Source organism: Pleuronectes platessa, chromosome 10, assembly GCF_947347685.1.
Source record: "Pleuronectes platessa chromosome 10, fPlePla1.1, whole genome shotgun sequence".
NCBI lineage: Eukaryota > Metazoa > Chordata > Actinopteri > Pleuronectiformes > Pleuronectidae > Pleuronectes > Pleuronectes platessa.
In genome coordinates this window covers 23,118,672-23,139,171 of record NC_070635.1, presented here as the reverse complement: position 1 = coordinate 23,139,171, position 20,500 = coordinate 23,118,672, and the positions used below count along the sequence as shown (strand labels likewise).

Sequence of the window (20,500 nt, the reverse complement as noted above, 5' to 3'; positions counted from 1 at the left end):
TTAAGACATAGGTCTTAAATTTCATTTATAACGATTGAAGACCTTAAAAAGTCTTAAATTGAACTTGTGCAAACCTGCAGAAAACCTGTCTAGCTCATGTTCAGTCCATGTCCGTGCAGTTTTGTTGGTGCTTTTTTCCCCACGGATGCAAATATGGCAGCTTCTCTTGATTCTGTGAGTAAATCAAACTGAATGTTTGCCTCCCACATTCTTTCTCTTCACTTCTGAGGCTGACAAGGTCGTGTATGCATCAACATCTTCTGGTGTTATGTATTAGTGAGTCAGCCCGTGCTCTCCACTTGGGAAAGCCCATGCTGTTTCCCTAATGCTTTTCTGAGAACAGACATGTAGCCGTGGTAATTGTTTTTTCAGTCTGGTAGGGTTTTTGCCGAGCTACGTGTATATAGCACGACCACAGCGATGGAAAGCAATGCAACACAAGGATAAATAATACCTTGCTGTACATGCAATGTTTTCCCACTATCACGTGCAGAAGAATGTTAGAAAATAGGATATTGATTGCAGGATTTGTTGCGCTGCCAACACAAATTTGCTGGCTTAACTGCTGCTACTGGATTATAGTTTGTTTCAGCCAGCAGCAGAAACATGATGTTTCAAGTTAAAATTCCTGATTATCCAAAATTAGTACAAAGTACAAACCATGCATCAATATACTAATTCCCATGTACAGTATATCTGTTATTCTGTCTTTCTGTCGGTTTGAATCGCCCCGGGAGGTGCAGTCCTGGGTTTGGTGTGATTTGGACAATATTTATAAAAGTGGATTCACAGCTGTCCGTCCGATAAGGTGAAATAAAAATGTCAAAAAATATCAAAGCGATCAGGCAGTGAATTTCAGAGCATTTAAATTGAAACTTCACTATAGACTCTTTATTGCAGACAACGTCCAGCATGCAAACAATAAAAAAGTGAGTATATTGTAGGACCCACTAATGACAAGGATGAATTAGAAGGAGCGTTAACACAGACCATTCCAAACAAGCAGGTTTAGAACGGACACTGCACTTGCTGGTCATAATTACAAAAGCTCCAACCTTCACAGGTTGACATTCACAAATCCTCTGCAGTGAGGCAGAACAGTACACTACCGAACTTGCAGTACGCATAGGTGAGGACCAAAACAAAGGTCAAGGAAAGTAAGGTCAAATTCAGTTCACACAATTATGTAAATAGTTTTCATAAAACCAACTTGTCTGGAGATAAAGCATTTAATTTAAGATGCAGCTTCGGGCAGATATTCACACGTTTCAGGGAATTAATGGCAGCTTACATGCATTTTAACGAATCATCTCAAAGGTTAAACGCAGCAACACAAACACTTTGTAATGGGCGACCTTTTCAAGCCTGCACCGCCGCTCAGGCAAACTCGAGCTCATTCCCTCTCTCCGTCAACGTCGACCGGATAACGCCAGTTTAAGAAGAAATGAGGCTGCAGAGTGTGGACGTGGGCAGAGTGAACAACAGGCTTGTTTATGGCCGAGTGATGGGGCGAGTTATCTTATCGTCTAGATGCTGATTTCTGCTCGAGTCCAGTGTTTTTCTGCTGCTCTGCACTGAAAGGGCTTTTTGTCTCTTATCCTCTTAGGATTTTAAGATTAGCAGCAATATGGTTATTTTGCAGATAAGAGAAATACAAAAAGCATTATGTACTCCTTTAAGTAGCCTTAAAAGCATCTTCCTGTACTTCCTCTGTGTATTTCTTCTATGGAAGCAAAATCAGTCTACTTGTAATGGAAGGACAGTAATTCATTATTATGTAAATGCTGCTCGACTTCCAAAAAAACCATGAAATGCAAGAAAGTGTTGATCCTGAGTTGTAGAGCTACTTATACTCTTATACAGGTTGAAATTTGTGTTTTGTAAGTGTTCATCAGTGGCAGAGTTGCTCTCTTTTGGGAGGAGGGGGAGGGGGGGGGGTATCACTGACTTCTATCTGATTCGTGCTCATAATGACTTTTGATGGTCTGTGAAGTAGCCAGCTAGACTCTGCCCCCATTGAGGTGTGCGGCTCAGAGGGGTTGAAAATATAAGCGGCTATCAAAAAATAAATGGAGGCAGTCACAGAAAGTGGGAGTTAATCCACTGTCACGCGCTGTGTGACTCAGGCTGAGCTCAGCACGACAGAGAAGGCGTCCATTTAACACCTCCATGATCACTGAGTTATCTGCAAACATTGGATAGAAAACACATAATTATATGAGTGAATCCGGGTCCTGGCTCACTAATACATTTGTCCATGTGAGTACTTTTTTTTTATTTGTGTATTTATCAGTCTCGCTATTTAAAACCACCATGGTTAACATTGTGTTGGATAAACAAAATGAACTTAGACAAGATGCATATCACGGATATGTCCACACTCCCAGGTATGATCCCACAGGTCATGAAAACTGCCGTCATCTACTAAGGACAATTCACTCATCATATTCACCACCATGCCGGTGGAGAGGAGGGTGAAGTGTTTGAGTCCACAAAGCACTTTGGGAGTTTCAGGGGTAAACAGTGTTTCAGCCCAGTCTACACAGGTACTGAACTATTCCTCTCTCATTCTCCTTTTTCAGTTGTTTTCTCTGGACCTGATTTTCATGACAATAACAGCAATGTCCCTTGTGTGATTTCATCTCGGTCGTGCACCTTAGATTCAACTCCTCTAATAGTATCTAAATGTTTTGTCTATTTTATTCACGGCAATTCTTCTGCCCTGAAAGAGGCCCCTTCTTGCTCGACATTTACAGTACAATGCATCATGGGAAGACAGAGTGTTTCCACAGACCTCTTAGGGACCACTGAGTTGATATGATGCCAGGAAGAGGGCTCCACTGGTGTGTGGGAACCTACACTGCTGTTTTCTTTCTTTTGGCCCTGTGACATCGAGGGAGGTGAGAGTTCTGTAGAAAAGCTCCTTCTGTAGAAGTGAAGTCTTCAGTGAGACATCTGAGAGATTTCCATGTCATATATAAAGATAGACGACATGGCAGCTCCTTTAAAGGTCGTGCCTCTGCAGTGTAGAACGCCACCTCCTCCATGTAAATGGTTTGGACTTGGACAAAACAAATTTGTATCAAATCTTTAATTATGTAATTTTAGGTCATTTTTATCACACTGATGTTTGTTCCAGTGTTCATTTCCCACTCAGTTTGGTTTCAATTACTTGGTTGATGCTGTAAAAACCTGGTGAAACGTCATGATTGACAGCTGAGACTGGTTCACGATTGGTAGAGCGTGTGTTTCAGTGGAGCCTTGCTACCACCACTCAATTCTCAGATCACTACAGCAGACCCATCCGTCTTTATACACCGTCTATGGAAAAAACTATACACGTTACAGACTATTGACTATAGATGGAAAAGACTACTAATATATATTTATAAAACATATGATGACAATAGCAGCCATCTATAACAGCTACCCTTTCATGAAAGTGACGTGTTATGAAGAATTTGACAATAATGTCGCAGTAGGATTCAGCGACATTATTAGAAGGTACAAGCTGAGTGGTCCGCCTCCACCATACAGTTTAAATGTCATCAAAACCATCACCTTCTGTCCTGTGGTGGCGGCTTCAGAAAGAGAGAAAATGCTAAGCAGGTGCTATTTATGAAATACAAATATTTCTTCAGTCAAATGCCACAGAGTTAGTTTATTAGAATCATATAATATTTGCACTGCATATAGACAATCAAAGCCTGGATTTATTTCAAAATACATCCAGATATGGAGAACTTCAGAAAGCCTCAGTTCTTTCTCACTTGTTGCATTTCAAGCACAAATAGACAAAAATATATATTTTTTTATAATTCTGGCTAATCACTTGATTTCACTTCTGAACTATAACAGAGCATTTTACAGAAAAGTAAGCACACAACAGGACAACCTCAATATTGCACACAAAGCACGGAAATTCTGTACAGACACTATCATCTAAGTGAATAAATAAATAGAAACTGCCAAATGAAATGTAAATGCCATAAGAAAAAAAACCTACAGGAAACAGTGCCTTTATTGTATGTCCACACCCAGTGTGTGTTTGTGTTTGCTGCACACACTCAATGACTTGTCTTTAAGAGAATTGTCATGTCCAGTCATAAAAACTGAACCAAATCTGCAGAAAGGTAACAGATTAAAGGTTACTAAGATACAGCCTGCCAATTAAAATCACATCATATTAAGTAGAACAGAAAAGATAAAGGGAAAAAGATGGTAACAAATTAGCCTGTAATTAGATATTTGCCTTTGTATGCATAAGACTATTTATATATATATTATCTATTGGTATTTACTAAATAATTAAACTGTCATTTTATGGGCTGTAATATAAACTTTTTAAAAAACAATGCATTCTCTGCCGGAAAAGTAATTTTTTGATCATGTGCTCTTTAAATGATGTTATCTTTTGTTCCCCGTGTGTATCATTTGCAAGAGAAATTCTATTTAACAATGCACGTCCGACATAATCCCACCAACAAATAAACAGTGTCCTTCTCTTTCAACCAGATTAGGTTTCCATGCACATCCCTTTTTTTTAGAAACCGGAAATTCCTCAGCCCTGTGCAAGCGTGAAGAAACATCCCCTTCTGTACAGCCGGCACTTAGGCGTTCAAAGTCATCAACTGCACCCCCTTGTGCCCCTTGGGAATAATCCTTATACAGATCCTCACTGGCAGGGAGGATGAGAGGCTTCTGATTACACTGATGAGTTCCACCTCTAAGGATGGAGTCGGCGGTACCCACTCGCATCAGCTGCTGCTGCAAGGAGCCCCCCCCCCCCCCCCCCCCTTCAACGGCGCATGGTTGCGTAACGTAACCTCGGGCTGAGAATCCATGCTTAGATTACTTTGTGATGTTTTATCAGGTTCAAGATACGTCACATTCCTTCAAGTCCACAATGCTGGAGATGCACATAAAAATACTGTAGGTCCAAGTTCAAGGACTCTTGTTGTTTCGTTTGAATGGTTTGTTGAACTGAGGTAAAGCTGCTGTGCGGAGGCTTGGCACTTCACATAGAAACATGGCTACCAGACACAGAGCAAGCATGGAGCTTCATATGTCCAACAGCCTGGCTCAGTCATACAGCACAGCACAATGTGAAAACTGTTAAAATAGCATTAAAAAAAAACAATATAGACACAGGCAAATGTAAATATCAGCTTCAGTGTCCATTACATTTGCTGATTAAAGTACAGACTTTATTCATACTGGGTGTAATTAATGGCAATGGTATTTTATCTTAATCTACGGTGACAACCTTTCTCTGGCAGTGTTTGGGCAATTTAATGAAAAATGTAATCAATGCGGCCTACGAGTAACACATCCCTTTTGTTATCCACACATTGAGTCTGCATTTAAAATATCTAGAATTAAAAGCTAAATGTTGTACGTTAATAAGGCTCCAGCCTACATACAGTTCAGAGGTACTGTCTGTGCACGATCTGCAGTTAGAGCTGACACTGTGTGGCAGATATTGGGCCTTGTTCAAAACAATTAATATGAACATATTTGTAGTGTGTATGGGTAATTTGAGTAGGAGAACTTGCTGAATTCACCACTTTTCTCATATTTAAAATGTTCTTCCAGATACAAACACTATTGTTGAGTGGTCGAGGGCTGTTGTAGGAGTCACGTGGAATGTCTCTGCTATTACTGAAATCAAGATCTTAAGTCTTTTCATTACTTTAAAGCAATTGTGAAGGAATACATGAATAACACCGTATAATATGGTGATTAATCTTTTTAACTCTGCAATTTGCATAACAATTTAATTTTACATTTTTTATGTACGTACTACATGTTGTTGCACAATGGGCAGGGGAGCAGCTACTCCTTTATGTTGTTAGGCCCACACAGTGCTGGTGGCATACGATTTTAATGGAGATGGCTGGTTTAGCTTGTGAGATATTTTCAGATAATTTACCTAAATCTCACTATTTTCTCCAGGTGATAAATTGAATGCTTGAACTCCCTGGTTCATGAAACCTAGAGCCCTAATATGTGCACTTATACCATGGAAGAGAGCAAAATGGTTGTGAAGGCCAGGTGGGTGTGCCTTGAAACAGCTGGTGAGCTGCTCTATCTGCCAGAGAAGGTTTGTCAAATTAGTTTTGCATGAAGCATATTGCAATGAACAAAGGTGCAATGATCAAGCGTCAGCAGAAAACATGCCAGTGCAGCATTGCAGTGTTTGTCTGATGGACACCCATTCACCTTTCACAAATATTAAGACTGAGTCATTTCAAAATGAATTCGCCAGAAAAAAGATAATAAAGCTTAGCATCTGTGGTTCTTTTTACAATGTTGGAGCTCTTTTGCAGAGAAGACTTCTTTGGCTTCTGTTTGCAAAAGAAAACCACTGAGGAATGAACAATGACTGTTACAGCAGCCCAGCCTGTTTACTGCTTATATTGTAATCTGCTCTGTAAAATACACTCTCCCTTTTTTTACAGAACAAAAAGGGTAAAAAAATCCTTCATGATTTTACAAGGTAGTCACGTTATTATCGTTTATTTATCCCATAATTTATGGCAATGTAGTTCTATTTAAGCTCGTCAACGGCTTGACAGCTTTGGTCCTTCTGACAACTATCTGAATTATGAGATCCATCCAATCCAACGTTGAAGTCTGTCTTTGAGAATCTGGTCACTGTGGTACTGACTGGAGTGCCCATGAGAATCGACCTGATGCTACTGAAGCATAAAATCATGTTGAGGGATGATGTAATGTACAAAGTTTAATTCACATTATGCAGCAAACTGCAGTGAATTGAGCCTAACCCAATACAAACAGTGGAAGGAAAAAACGGGCAGCTGGCAACTGGCTAGCGGTGCGTTTCCTTTCTGTTGGTCCTGGACGTTAAAGCAGGATACATGTGGCTTTGCCCGGATGCATTTAATTGCATCCGGGCAAAGCCACAGATGCAATTAAATGGCAGCGGAAATTAAACTGTCTCTTAACTAGAATAAAATTGGGGATTTCTAAGGGTTTGTTGGAAATGTTTTATATAATGTAAGTACACAAGTCAACAAATGTATAGCATAGGTCATTTTTATACATTTTAGTGTTTCATGTTTTATTATTTAGCTTTAAGCTAACCAAGCTCTGTTTTCCACTGAATTCACAGAGTGGAAACAGGTATGAACCCATCATCTGACTCCTACTGGGATTACTAAATGGTGTAATTACCTATCTCTTACTGATTCCTGAAGAGTAATCTCAGTTCTGTAAAACCACTGTTCCTTGGAGAGACTTTTTTTCAAGATGGGGCCTTTCTGATGAATTGGCTTGTAAATGTACTTTGAAGAGTCATGTACATATTGTCTGCAATCATTAGGGTTTTCAATCCAGCTTGTCTCCTCGTTTTCCTGAGTTTCAGACGCCACAGGCTTTAATGCAAGGAAGAGCTGCAGGAAACCGAGACTGGTCAAAGGGTGAGTGTTCATGTTGTGCGTGGCTTTATCTCTTCAGGTCCTATGAACACCACTATCTAAGCAACTACACCTACATACATTGAAAAAGCAATCCTCATGTCACTTCTACTTTACGCTGATTCCCATTGTGGCCATTGCCTTAAATTCGTTTTCATATCACCTTCCACACCTTGTCCGTCAAACGTTGGTGCAGTTAGTCGAGGGCGGCGTCTCCGCTTTGCTGCGGATCTCCTTAATGTCGTTGAGCGGGGAGTCACTGGTTCCGATCTGGCATTTGAACACCTGCTTGTAGGCCTTCCTGAAGTTCTCCGATAGGAAGGCGTAGATGACCGGGTTGACGGATGAGTTGCTGTACGCCAGGCAGTGGGCGGCCACCCGTAACACGAAGGAGGCCTGGTTTAGCGGGAAGGTCCCAAACACCACCCAGAGGTGAACGACGTGATGAGGGAGCCAGGAGAGGCAGAACACCACCACCACCACCAGCACTGTCTGAGCCGTCTGGGGATGAATGGGTAAGCAAAAGAAAGGACAAAGGAAAGAAAAGGGGGAGGTTTAATCTTTGCCATTTTGTCAAATCAAATTATAAAGTCCATCTCATGCGATATATATCAATCCTGATAATGTCCTTATCCTAATAATCCACCCTTTTACAAGTGAATCAAATTAATAATTTTTTTGTTACAGTCACTTAATAATTCTATTAATACAGATTTCACTGAAAGGGCAAAGAGAGAAGTTAAGTTTTAAGCTGCACTTGGGAGTTGTTAATGTGATATTCGTAGTGCATCATCAGCACTATGTTAGACTGGGATTTTTCAGGGTCGCGCAAATGGCGCAAGGGTCGATTTGTTTTGTGATAAAGTAAGGGCAAAAAGTTTTATCATGTCATCTTATTATTATGGGCTTATTAAAACATGCTACGGACACAGGGCAACATTAACATTCATGTGGAGTCCATCTGGTGCAAATACACTCTTCTTTTAGCTCGGTTTTGGACTCCACACACCTCCGTAAATGTGTCTGCTGTTTGAGTGTTTGTGTTTTTATCCAACTGAAAACTGCTATGTGTTGCATTTGGAAACATAATTATAAACTCCAGACTTCTATAGAGTAGATATTAACTAGTGCAGCTTTAAAACGATGACATGCATATTAGTGGTACTGCACTTCCTGCTTGAACCCACAGAATCTGGACAGTAGACCAATTTGCATGCAATTCCACACTCGTTCAGGGCCTCATAAAATCTGTGATTGAATCCCGTTAAACTGACCGGCACTACGGTGGCCCTGAGAGCTCAACGAACAGCAACTTAAGAAAGCACATGCAAGTTGACAAAACACAAGCAAAGTAAGAAAACATCTTCGCGCTGCAATTAGAGAAATGCAAATGACAGCTAAAAGTGATGGACACTGCTGCCACAGGAGACACAAAAACGTCCAATAGATCATACAAATTCGGTTCTACACAGGGGTCTGCCATCCGCGGCTCTGGAGCCAAAAGAGACATTTTGCCCCATCTTCTGAGTGAGTGGGCGGGGTCGCTACACACACACACACAGAGGGGCTGAAGAGCTGCATGCGGCTCCAGAGCCGCGGGTGACCGACCCCTGTGTGGATCTATTGGACGTTTTTGTGTCTCCTGTGGCAGCAGTGTCCATCACTTTTATTTTCATTACTTTCATTACTTTTGTCCTCTGGAACACTTCCGTTGTCGTTTCTCCTCTATTTGCAGCGCGTTTCTCTATTTGCAGCGCGGTGCCGCTCGTTTGTGTATTTGCTGCTCATTTCTGTAATTTGTTGTGTTCTGTTGTGAAATTGATGCAGATGTTTTCTTACTTTGCTTGTGTTTTGTCAACTTGCATGTGTTTTCTTAAGTTGCTGTTCGTTGAGCTCTCAGGGCCACCGTACGGTACCAATGAAATCATATTATCTAATCGCCATGTTGCTCAGCAGATCCAGCTGAAATCCAGTAAATGTTAAGATGAGCCTCATATCAGAGTAAGCGTTAATGCTTATCATCTATTATTATACGACTCCCAAACACTCTGTATTGAAGATTGTTGTTGGGCCTTGAAGATGTATGTGGTTAACAATGGTTGCAATGTAAACAGAGGACATCATGCTGTCTGAACAAGAACAGTGTCAAGACTCTGAGGTTCCAGTGCACGTGTCAGTACTAATATCATTCAGTTCTGAGGCTATAAACATAAACAAGGTCACATGTTAGCACACCTAAGCACACGCATGCTAATGGCTTTACGAATGTTTAATCCAATTAGCCATTGATGCTACTTTATCTAAAGGTATATCCAAGGACAAACTATCTTGTTAAGTTAATGTTCAGATATATTTTAGGAAAATTTGAGAACTCAATGTGACAATTATGGCAAACCAATTTTAAGCAGTGTCTCAAAGGAAAGTGGTGGTTATTACTCTATTCCTTTGGCCAAGACTACATCAGTTAGGCCAAAGGCTACAGCTCCAAAGTGTGATCATTAAAAAGAAAAGAAAAAACTAATTATATGCTGCCTGATCTTCTGGGCTGCTCCACTGCCTTTCTTGATAGTAAGTCCATTTTTTTCCAGAAGTAATTAGCTCCCATCATCTAACATAAATATAGAGAAACCTAATATTTGCTTGGTTTGCTGCTGTTTTCTGAACTTTTGCTTGAGGAAGGATATAATAAATAATAAATAAAACATTACAACACTTGTGTAACAGTCATCGAGTGCAAAGAGACAACTAGAAGAAAGGCAGAAACACAGTATGAGACATTGTTAATGCATTTATATGCAAAAACTGGAATGGCACTTGCATACCTCCACCAAGCCACACTCTAAACAGTCCGCGTGTAAAACCACATTTAAATTCATTAGATCCAGATGTTTGTTTGGATCTTGACCACATTATGCACATTCATAAATATCAATCCCCTTAATGTGTCTGATATTTTTCACGAAGATTCATTATTTATTGTTTGATATATATATAAAGAAAATGTTGAAAAATATCAGAGAAGTATCAGGTCAAAAGTTTCAGACTGATACAAACAGCTTTGGTTGGTGAACGTAGGAACATTTGATGTGGTTTAAATCCTGCTCTTTTATTCTCCCATGATTAAACCTGCACTTATCATACTTCCATCTTAACAGCTGATCAAATGACAATGTAATTAATACCAAGCTCTGCTCCTAGGCACATCTCTATAAACCTGTTTAGCAAGCTTTACTTTATGGTTAACCCTCAACTGACTCAACAAATGAATGCCAATGTTGCTTGTTGTCTGCTGGATGTGTAGCTGGGGAGCTGTTTGCTAAGAAGTTTGCATTTGTTTGTGAAGTGTGTTCAATTTACTTACAATGCCAAAGGCCACAAACAAAAAAGCAAGAAAATAAATCCAATTAACTCAGATTTAAAATAGCATGAGCACCAAAGAAAGTCAATATTGCAAAAGGACAAACAGGTTACTAGGGTTGTGTTTGATTTTTTATAATTAGATTTCTTTTCAGAAACACAGATGGGCTCAGATCAAAATATATGAACTAACTGTAGAGTTGTAGCCTGTTCACTGATGAGAAGAGCATTAATAATAACATGTCGGTGCAAATCTTAATACAGTCTGATCGAACGCTGTATTGTGGAGCGCAGTATTGATCTTTTATACAACGAATGTGGAATGAAACTACACATCATCGATCAAGTCAGATAAAAACATCATCAAGTGGAACGTGTCCAATTTGAAATGAAATGTCAATATTGGCCTGGAATATCAGCCCAACCCTATGCACAAGAATGCACACGCACACACACACACACACACACACACAGACACAGACACACGCGCGCACACACACACACACACACACACACACACACACGCACACGCACTAACACAGGAACTAGGGACAGGTTTCCCACAGCTTTTCACATAGCTGTATGTTAACAGCCTTGCTTTGTTTGGCCAGCCTCCATAAAACATTCATATTTTCACCTCAACCCCCTGAGAGCCATCAGTTAGGCTTATGGAAACAGCAGCAACAAAACAGGAAGAATTAACTGATGAACTAATAATAAAAAGACAAATAAAATCTGTGCCTTTCAACCCCGTCTCTGCAGCCACATTGTCTCACTTGTCACAGACAACTGGATGGTCTCTAAAAAGTCTTCATTAATTGACATTAGGCTATATCTTACATTACATTTTTACAGTGTGGAAATTTGGTAATGTGAATATACTCTACTGAAGAAATTAAATTCAAAGTGGGCTTCTTTCCTTAGTAGCAAAAAAACCCACATTTGAATCCCTTTTAAACACTTGTTATAATGCCTTTCCAGCCACTGCTCTTGTGTAAATATGGTGAGTTTAGTGAATCAGGATCAACAGTTGGTGGCAGTAATTCTCCAGTCGAGTGCAATGAGATGTTTAAACGCAGCAATTAAACCTTGAAATGTGAAAGACCATGAAGAAATCATGACTGAAACAAGGCATGTATCTCATGTATCTTTTCAAGAAGCACTCTTGATTCATTTTGTATTATTATTTAGTATTTACTCAGAGAAAAAAACACCGACCTGCTGATCCGCAGTTAAACCATTGTATGGGTGTGTTTTGCATTTGTGAAGCTAAAAGCCGAGGTAATGTTACGAACTAAATATTCTGCAAAATAAATTAGATTTAAAGAATGAAGTATTCATAACATTTTATAGTGTTTATTCAAATCTCTCAGGAAGACACTTAATTACTGGCTGATGTCGAGGGACACTGTCAATGGGTTAAGTTTGGATAGTGGCATGTACATGTTTAGCAATAGTTACACTCAAATAATAATAATGCCACACTGTCAGCAGTTTGGTTTCTGATCATTTAGCTGTCTTAATTTCAATCTGAAAACGACTTGGCCAAATATTATTTTTTATGATTACCCACTGCTATCGCTCTCTGCGAATGCCTGACTCATATCATTGAGAGAACTCTCCTCAGGCTACAATGCTAATTACTGGCTTTTTAACCTCTGGTTCAGCACTGGGAATCCATTAAAAACATAGCTGTTTGCTCAGAAAAATTAAATCCCTCGACTCTGGTATTCCCAGTAACATTACGCAGGAGCCACAATGAATGAGGCCAAAAAATGTTGGAGATATTGTTTATCTCGACACAACATAAAACCAGAGGGGTTAAGAGTTTATTAGAAACAGATTTTTCACATCTTTGCACAAAGATGAGAATACTAAAAGAATATTTACGATTTTCTTTGGACATTTGGCCTCATAATGTCTCCTTGACCCTGGAGGCGGTGTGACTCCCACTCTGGCATGTATTTGACAACCACAGTGGGAGTAACCTTCCTCTTCCCAGCTGTCACTCACATTATGTTTCACAGGCCTGATGTTGAGCTGCACCACAGCACTACAGCTGCACGCTACCAAACAAACTATTGATGAAAGACTTTTTTAATAAATTCCCTCCACTTTCCACCAAGCACATTGTTTGACCAACTGTAAACTGCTTATTTGTCTCATTCGCTTGCAAACATGACTGACCTCATAATCAACTGATACTGAAAGGTAGTGAAATCATTGTTGTCCTTTGGAGATCTTGTAGTTAATGTTTAAAGTAAAGCATTTGGAAGAAATGCTTATTCCTTTTCTTGCAGATAGATTAAGACAATTAAGTCAATATGATGGAAGCAAGAACTAGTCCTGCACAAATTTGGATTAAATATTCACCTCAAATCTCTTCAGCTGCTTTTAGACACGCACAGAACTCCTTAGTCAGTAGCTGCGGTAATTATGTGGACCTTTTCCTGCCACTTCTAGTAAAAACTCCAGATAATCTCTCAGTGAGTTCATGGGAAAATAGACCAGGAGATTCTCCGGAGGATTCACGGCATGGAGTGGGTGTAAAGAAAGAAAACAAAACAAAACAAATATCTGCAAAGGAATAAGATGTCTGGTTATGTAGAAGAGACCAACCACGATTTTAACTTGCAAAGACAACTCGATTTGAGAGGCTTTGTTGATAAGACGTCACGTGTGCTGTAGACTAAAACATGCATGATCTCTGCAGCTGAATGTATATTTGCAAAAGTATCATATTGACCTGAATAAACTTTTTTCTATAAATTACAATTGAATAGGGTTGTCTTGTTGTCAACATCAGGTACTACTTTGAATCTAGGGAGTGTTTCAAGTCTTCTATTGCTTTAATGTGTCTCAAAGCTCTTGTGATGTTACGCTGCCATGAAGGAAAGACATTTGTGAAGACCGGTGCGGTGTCCGCAGTAAGGTGGATGTTGTACTTGACCACTGTGGTAAAGAAGGAGCTTAAAGACAGAGCTTTCAATCCACCAGTTTGTCTATATTATGACTTTAATCTAGACTACATTGCATTACATTACATTTCATCTAGCTGACGCTTTAACTATGGTCATAAGCTTTGGGAATTGACCAAAATAATATCAAGGATACAAGGAGAGACAAAATAAACATTGTCCATAGGAGGGCCGGCCCTGGCAATGTAGGAGCCCTAGGCGAGATTTCAGATTGGCCTGGGAACAACGCAGGCTTAGCCTTCTGCCGCCAAGACCTGACCTCACATACAGCACATCAAGTTGAGGGAAATAGATGGCTAGATTGAAAAAAAAATGTATAGTATCCCCAGAGAGCCTTGCTGCAGAAATGAACCAAAGAGAATGTCTATCAAGCAGCCAAGAATTACAGCTGTCAGGGATGATGAGATCAAAAAGAAAGATACTGTCTGTGAAATGATTTTGACCACTTCCATGGGAAAAGAGAAAAAGGCTTCAGCAGAGATGACTCTTCTCTCCTTGGATTAATATAACTTCGGGGAAACTTTCCCAATGGAAGGATGAGTGTTTCCTAACCCAAAAACTAATTTCTCAACAGCAGATTTTGGAAAAAGGGGACTCTTTCATAATTGGGGTCATATTACATACATTTAGGCAAATGAAAATGGGGCATGTGACATAGTCAGAATAACGGTGTATTATTCTGTTCTTTCCATTCGGATGATATAGTGTGAAAATAGCCATAACCCCTAGTTTTTGTACATTACTAGAGCAGTGCCTGTTCTAAACATATAATGGGCAGGCAACACAATTGTGTTGTGCTGTTTTGAACACAGGACACACACACTGCAGCAGCCAGGCTGTGTACAGCCTCTCAGTTAGACTGAGGAGAGAGCAGCGGGTGAGTTGTGTAATTGCGGGACCTCCAGTTTGACAGGTGACAAGTTTCGTCTCCTCTCAAAAATGTGTTTTGCCCGGTAGCAACACATTATTGATTTTTTATAATGCTGAATTTTCTCCTCTAACTTTTTAAAGACTGTCGCTAAATTAAAATCATCTATTTGCTTCTCATTGCACATTCATTATTCCACTTCCTATTGATTTTATCAGTCACTGTTGGCTGCATTGATCTTTTTATCATCCTTTTCTACACATATTAATATCCTGCCAGGAAAACACCAATTTGGGCACACCTGGGTTTTTATTAAAAATAGCAAATGACTGTTGCATCTTTTAATGTGAAATGATTGCACCAGTGTCCATTTTTCTCAGTGTTTAAGTAGCTGATTCCTTATTTTAAATTTTTAATTAACTCGGGCCAACAAACTATCTCATCTGCTGTTACACATTACATTACACTACATTACATTACATGTCATTTAGCTGATGCTTTTATTCAAAGCGACTTCTAATTAGTGCATTCACCATCTATGAGGGGTTCAGCTTCTTGCTCAAGGACACTTCGGCAGGGGCTGAGATTGGAGGACTGCTCTTCCCCTTAAGCCACAGCCGACACTAGGTGAACAGTTGCCATCCTGTTGAAATCTATAACATGTATCACAGTCAGGGTTTAATGAGGTGTTTGCGGACAGTTTCTCACCGAGCTGTCAGTGTCGCGTCCCCTCTGTGAGTTCTCCATCACTGCTCTGCACAGTAAATCATCAGAGTGTGTGAGCTCCGTGACATCTCCTTCCCCAGTCTGTCTCGAGCCCCGTGCCATAAATCATCGGACGTGGGTTTACACCAAAGCATATTTTTATTCACATCAATCCTTCCCCTCCCGGCTGACCCAGATTATTTACTCCTGGCTTCATAGCACAAGGCTGCTAAACTGACCAGCTGTGAAGAACAATGGATGGACAGACAGACATATCAGCAATTAAGCAGGTGACAGCAAAGCTAAATGACCTCCTCCAAGAATAATGAAGACCAGATCATAGAGAATTACATAGAGTGTGGTAGGTTAATGGTAGGTTATATTAAGTATGACTAGATTTGGAACCACGAGGCAGGAAATAGTCTTTTATTTCAGATGCCTGCTGAATTGGATGAAACTGGTACCACGTACGGTACTGAAATCCTAGTTATTATCATGGTTTAACGTGATATATATATATATATATTTCTAAAGGTCAAGAAAACAGACCTCTGCTGTGAATCCAACCATGTCATATGCTTTGTGAGCCATGAAATGCAGTGATCAGGAGAGATAAAGGGTATATGAGTGAGGATATGACTTACGAGTGCCCTTTCTCAAGATTTACATAAAGGCTGACTAGCATTAACAATCAGTGCAAATTTCAGTATCACCATGGTGGATAATGGTATAAACTGAATGTTTTGCTTCAGAAGGTCACTTTTAATGGGGCGATTTTTACATGATAAGTATTTTCTGTGATTTAAATATCGTTTTACTGGATTTATATCTTCCTCAGACTAAGAACTTCAAATTCCAAAGTCATATGATTTAATTCAGCAGATAACCATCGCCTTCTCATCTGTTATTTAGTATTGATTCAGTGTTTGTAACTGATGACAGTCAGAATACACCCCTTCCCCAAAAGACTGGAACAATACATACCTTTTTCTTTGATGCCTCTGACTTTTTGGACATGTTCCTTAGTTTTTTGTGCAAATGATTTAAAACCTGCAAGTTGGAAAATAAAGGTAAGATATTTATTTTTGATAGTTCAATCTTTTCCACTATTGGAAAAAGACCCGTGACCCAGTGTGATGAGATGTTCTTACCTTTGCGTAACAGAAGGAAATCAGCAGCAGAGGCAACACATAGCCAAACACGAACGTGCACACCACGTAGACTTTCCTCTGGTTTAGACCCGGCCACTCTTCCCAGCAGTAGGTGTGATTTCCCCTGGGGAAAATGTTCTGGTAGTACATGACGGGCGCTGCCATGGCCAGGGAGAGTATCCAAATCACCACCACCCCGATCAACGCGTGCCTCGCCACGCGGATGGAGGAGGACTTTCTGGAGTGCACGATGGCAACGTACCGGTCCACGGACATGGCAGACAGCGTGAAGATGCTCACCAGCATGGACACAGTGAAGAAATAGTGGATGAACTTGCAGATGAACGCGCCCAGGACCCAGGTCGGCATCATGTAGATGGTGGACTGGAAGGGGATGCAGAAGAGCAGGTAGGAGAGGTCCGCGATGCTCAGGTTGAGGATGAAGATGTTGGTGGTGCTCCGCGGTTTCCCCGGTTTGCTGCGCGCCAGCACGGTGATCACCATGGAGTTGCCCAGCACGCCGAGCGTAAAGATGAGCCCGAACACCAGCAGCGTGATGAAATTATCCGTGCCGATGCCGAATAAAAGTTTTTCATCGTCTTCCTCCTGCGTGCTGAGGTTCCACGACTCGTCCTCAAGCCAAACAGAATCGGACAGGTTCATTGTTGCCCTTGTTTTTAGATGGACTTTCAACGATAGCAGGTGGACCTATGGAAGGTCTGTGCGCCAAGGCTGCTTCATGGCACGCACTTCTCAGAGCAGGTGTCTCTGGTCCGGTGCGCCTCCAGCAGCGCCCCTGCACAAGTTGTCTCTATCTAAAGCTCTCGAGAAGAAATAGGCTTACTCCTTTCTCCTCACACCAGTCAACAAATCTCCTAAAGCTATTTTGTTCTCTGTTCGTGCCGCCGTGCGTCTCGGACTCCTTCTCTCCTGGCGCGCACCTGATGCATCTGCCCATCCACCGCGCTGATCCACTCTCTGCTCTATCTGTCTGCGTTTGGACTTCTCCCTCCTTATATTATAGCAGGGGCTGGGCTATGCCCATTCACGTCAGCACCTATCAGACCACATCCAGAGAAATCCTCAGAAAAAATAATATATAGCCTATCTCTATGTATGAGGATATATTTTCCCCTGTACGTTTCACAACCCATCCCTGTAATTTAAATGACAAAGGCCAGTCCGTGCTATTTTCTCAATCATTTTGACACAGTAAGGGTTGGGTGCAAATGTTATTATCATTATCAGCCTTGATGGACTGTCACAATTACTCTAGGCTCAAACCATCTCTTCTTGCTCTTATTTCCTTTTTTGAGTTTCATTCTTTTTGACAATGAAGAAATAAACTGAGAGTGTGGTCAGTTCTGTCCACGTTATGCCACTGATCTATGTGCATGAATGACAATGAGGAGTTGAGTGAGAGTGCTGTTCATATAACATTACACATATGTCAAAATCAAGAAGTCACAAAGTAAATAAAATGGATTCTAAAGGCCAATCAGCTTTTATATTTCATGATCAGACAGCTCAGAACAAACAAACACATTGAGCGAGTCTGTCTGAAAATGTTCGTAATTACAGATATCAAATAAACACTCTTTTGAGAGTCTGACAAACGTGAAACTGAATTATTTTTGAGAAAATCCTTTTTGTTACAAAGATGCCAAACAATACTGCTGCAGTTCTAATGGACGCTGTCCGGATAAGACTCTGAAGTGAACAGTTTTTGTCCAAAGGCCATACTGAGATCCCTGGAGATGTGCACATTCCCCTGGAGACAGAGGGGTCAAGTTGTAGAGTTGCTGATGAAAATTTCATGCGAGCCAGGTCACTGTTATGGAAAACCCTCTGGGCTGCAGCTTATCGTGCCGTGCTTCACTGAAAACACAATGTTGAAACACTGACGTAGACGCATTTATCTCCATAATCACACGATTCTGCCGCTGACATAACTTGTGTTTAATCGATTAGCCTGACAATCTGGCCATACCTGATATGGTCCATCAGATGTGATTCAGTGAGTCATCTATATCCCTCAGAAAGTATAGGAACCAGAGGGCTGCGTGTTTAGTCTCACCATGTTAAAGAAAGTGAGGCAAAAGAATCCTGGATCTGGCCCTTTAGCTGCATGATAATGGGGTTCTTCTTGGATCATGCCCCATGAAATCCATTCCGTGGTTATTGAGTTATCCTCCTGACAAACAGACAAACAAGCGCCATTGCAAACAGTCAAATCCTCTTTAGGTCCTGATAGCCATCAATAAATGACATCATCTGGTGTCTGTGGCCCTTGCAGGACTGTTATAAACACAGTCAATCGCTTCATCCAGACCAAATGAAATGATTGGCTGGCCTGCTTGCTTGTGCCTAGCCTGAACGTGCTCTCACTGCACATGACCGGAGTCTTCAGTCGGAGAGACACTGAAGCAGAGACAATAGTCAGAAGTTAGCGGGTGAGTTATGTTTTTTGCTTGGGTTGGGGGCATAGCTTTGACGAGGGCCGATGGGAGGGGCTGGGATGTATTGGTGGCATTTTTTTGTAGCCGGCTCTTGCAAGTTTTGTCAGGATTAACAACCCTTAGCTTTAAACGAATAATAGATCATCAAAATATTAGCCTTATTTTTCCAGTTGACTCACCAAACAACACTCATTACTGTCAACCTCTTTTAGATGAAACTCCACTTGAACATCCTGCAGACTTACCATGCATTTATCCATTTATTTTGAGAAATGAGGCCATGCAATGAAAAAGTACACGCTAATACTCATCAGTTATACAATATTTAGCAACAAATTAGGTACATAATATCGAAGTAATGCTTATAATATAAAAGTTGCCTGATGTTAGAAGTAAGATATCCATTCTCCGTTTAGCTTGATCTTGGTTTTCACCAGCTCCTGGGGGAAATATCTGGCTATACGTGCTAAAATGCTCAGATTGTCAATAGCTGTCAGCAGCCAGAGCAAAGTCGGCTTTCAGAACTAGTTTTTGTCCTGATAGCAGCTTGGTGGAGATGAGAATAAGCCAATGAGAGCAGTGAGAGAACCAAAACAGTGAAACTGTGGGCCATATAAACTGACACTATAAATCACTATAAAGCCCAGGAGAGCTGCAGGTTCAAGTGATATCTTAAACTTATAATAAACTTCATCATCCTGAGTCTTTTGATACATTGCTTTAATATTATCTGATTATTGTCGCTTTAAGTTTCTGTTTGGCTTCTGTTTCTGTAGGTGCTGTTATTTTCATTTTCTCTACCAGTGCCTCTACTTCTAATCGCCCGCTTCTACTTCTTTCTTTCTTCTTCTTTTCCCCCCTGAAAAAACATTTAATGTGAAATACAACACTCCCTGTATGCAAGAGTTTTCGCGGAGGATACCTGACGCAAACGGTTTGGAACAGTAAATACAAAACCTTTCCCCAAATGGATATAATGCTTTATTGTAGTGATAGAGAAAAGCATTTTGGATATTTTTCAATGCAGCGCTGTTCCGACTGCAATGACACATTTGAATACGAGACTCCTGGGAACACATTTTAGCTTTATTAAAATGAATCTTGGAGCACAGAGATATACTGGTTCTAGGCCTTTCCCTGTGGTTAGCAATTACCTTCATGTCACAAGCCATGTTCCTTTCCTCTGTCCATTGTTTGCCTTTCTGCTCCTCCACTGGCATCCTTTCTATTGCTTTTTGTCGCATTAGACTCAGCTGAGGTAGAAAATGAGAAGGTGCAGGTTCATCGAGCTCTGTCTGCCATTTGAAAGGCACAGGTGAGGACGGGTCAAGGAGGAATAATTCAGTGGTTTCTGCTCCAGTCAGACATTCAGAGGCCGCCAGTGTACCTCTGCACTTGCCATGCCTCCCAGCAAACAGGGACAGAACTGAGAAGAGGCCCCACAGCAGCCATCCATCCGTTTGACAATGATTCGATTATGGGTAACCCCTAAATGTTCAGCCTAATTGTTATTCAAAGGTCAGACACACAACAACAACCAATA

General features: G+C 40.7%; 1 protein-coding gene across 1 annotated transcript; it reads right to left on the bottom strand.

The window, feature by feature from the left end:
• Positions 1-6,952: 6,952 nt before the first annotated feature.
• Positions 6,953-17,161, bottom strand: LOC128449719 (galanin receptor type 1). Its single transcript, XM_053433010.1, has 3 exons — positions 16,499-17,161; positions 16,332-16,397; positions 6,953-7,940 (listed from the first exon to the last, which is right to left on the bottom strand). Exons 1-3 carry the CDS (start codon positions 17,159-17,161, stop codon positions 7,620-7,622), a joined length of 1,050 nt encoding a protein of 349 aa, XP_053288985.1. The 3' UTR covers positions 6,953-7,619.
• Between the last annotated feature and the right edge of the window lie 3,339 nt (positions 17,162-20,500).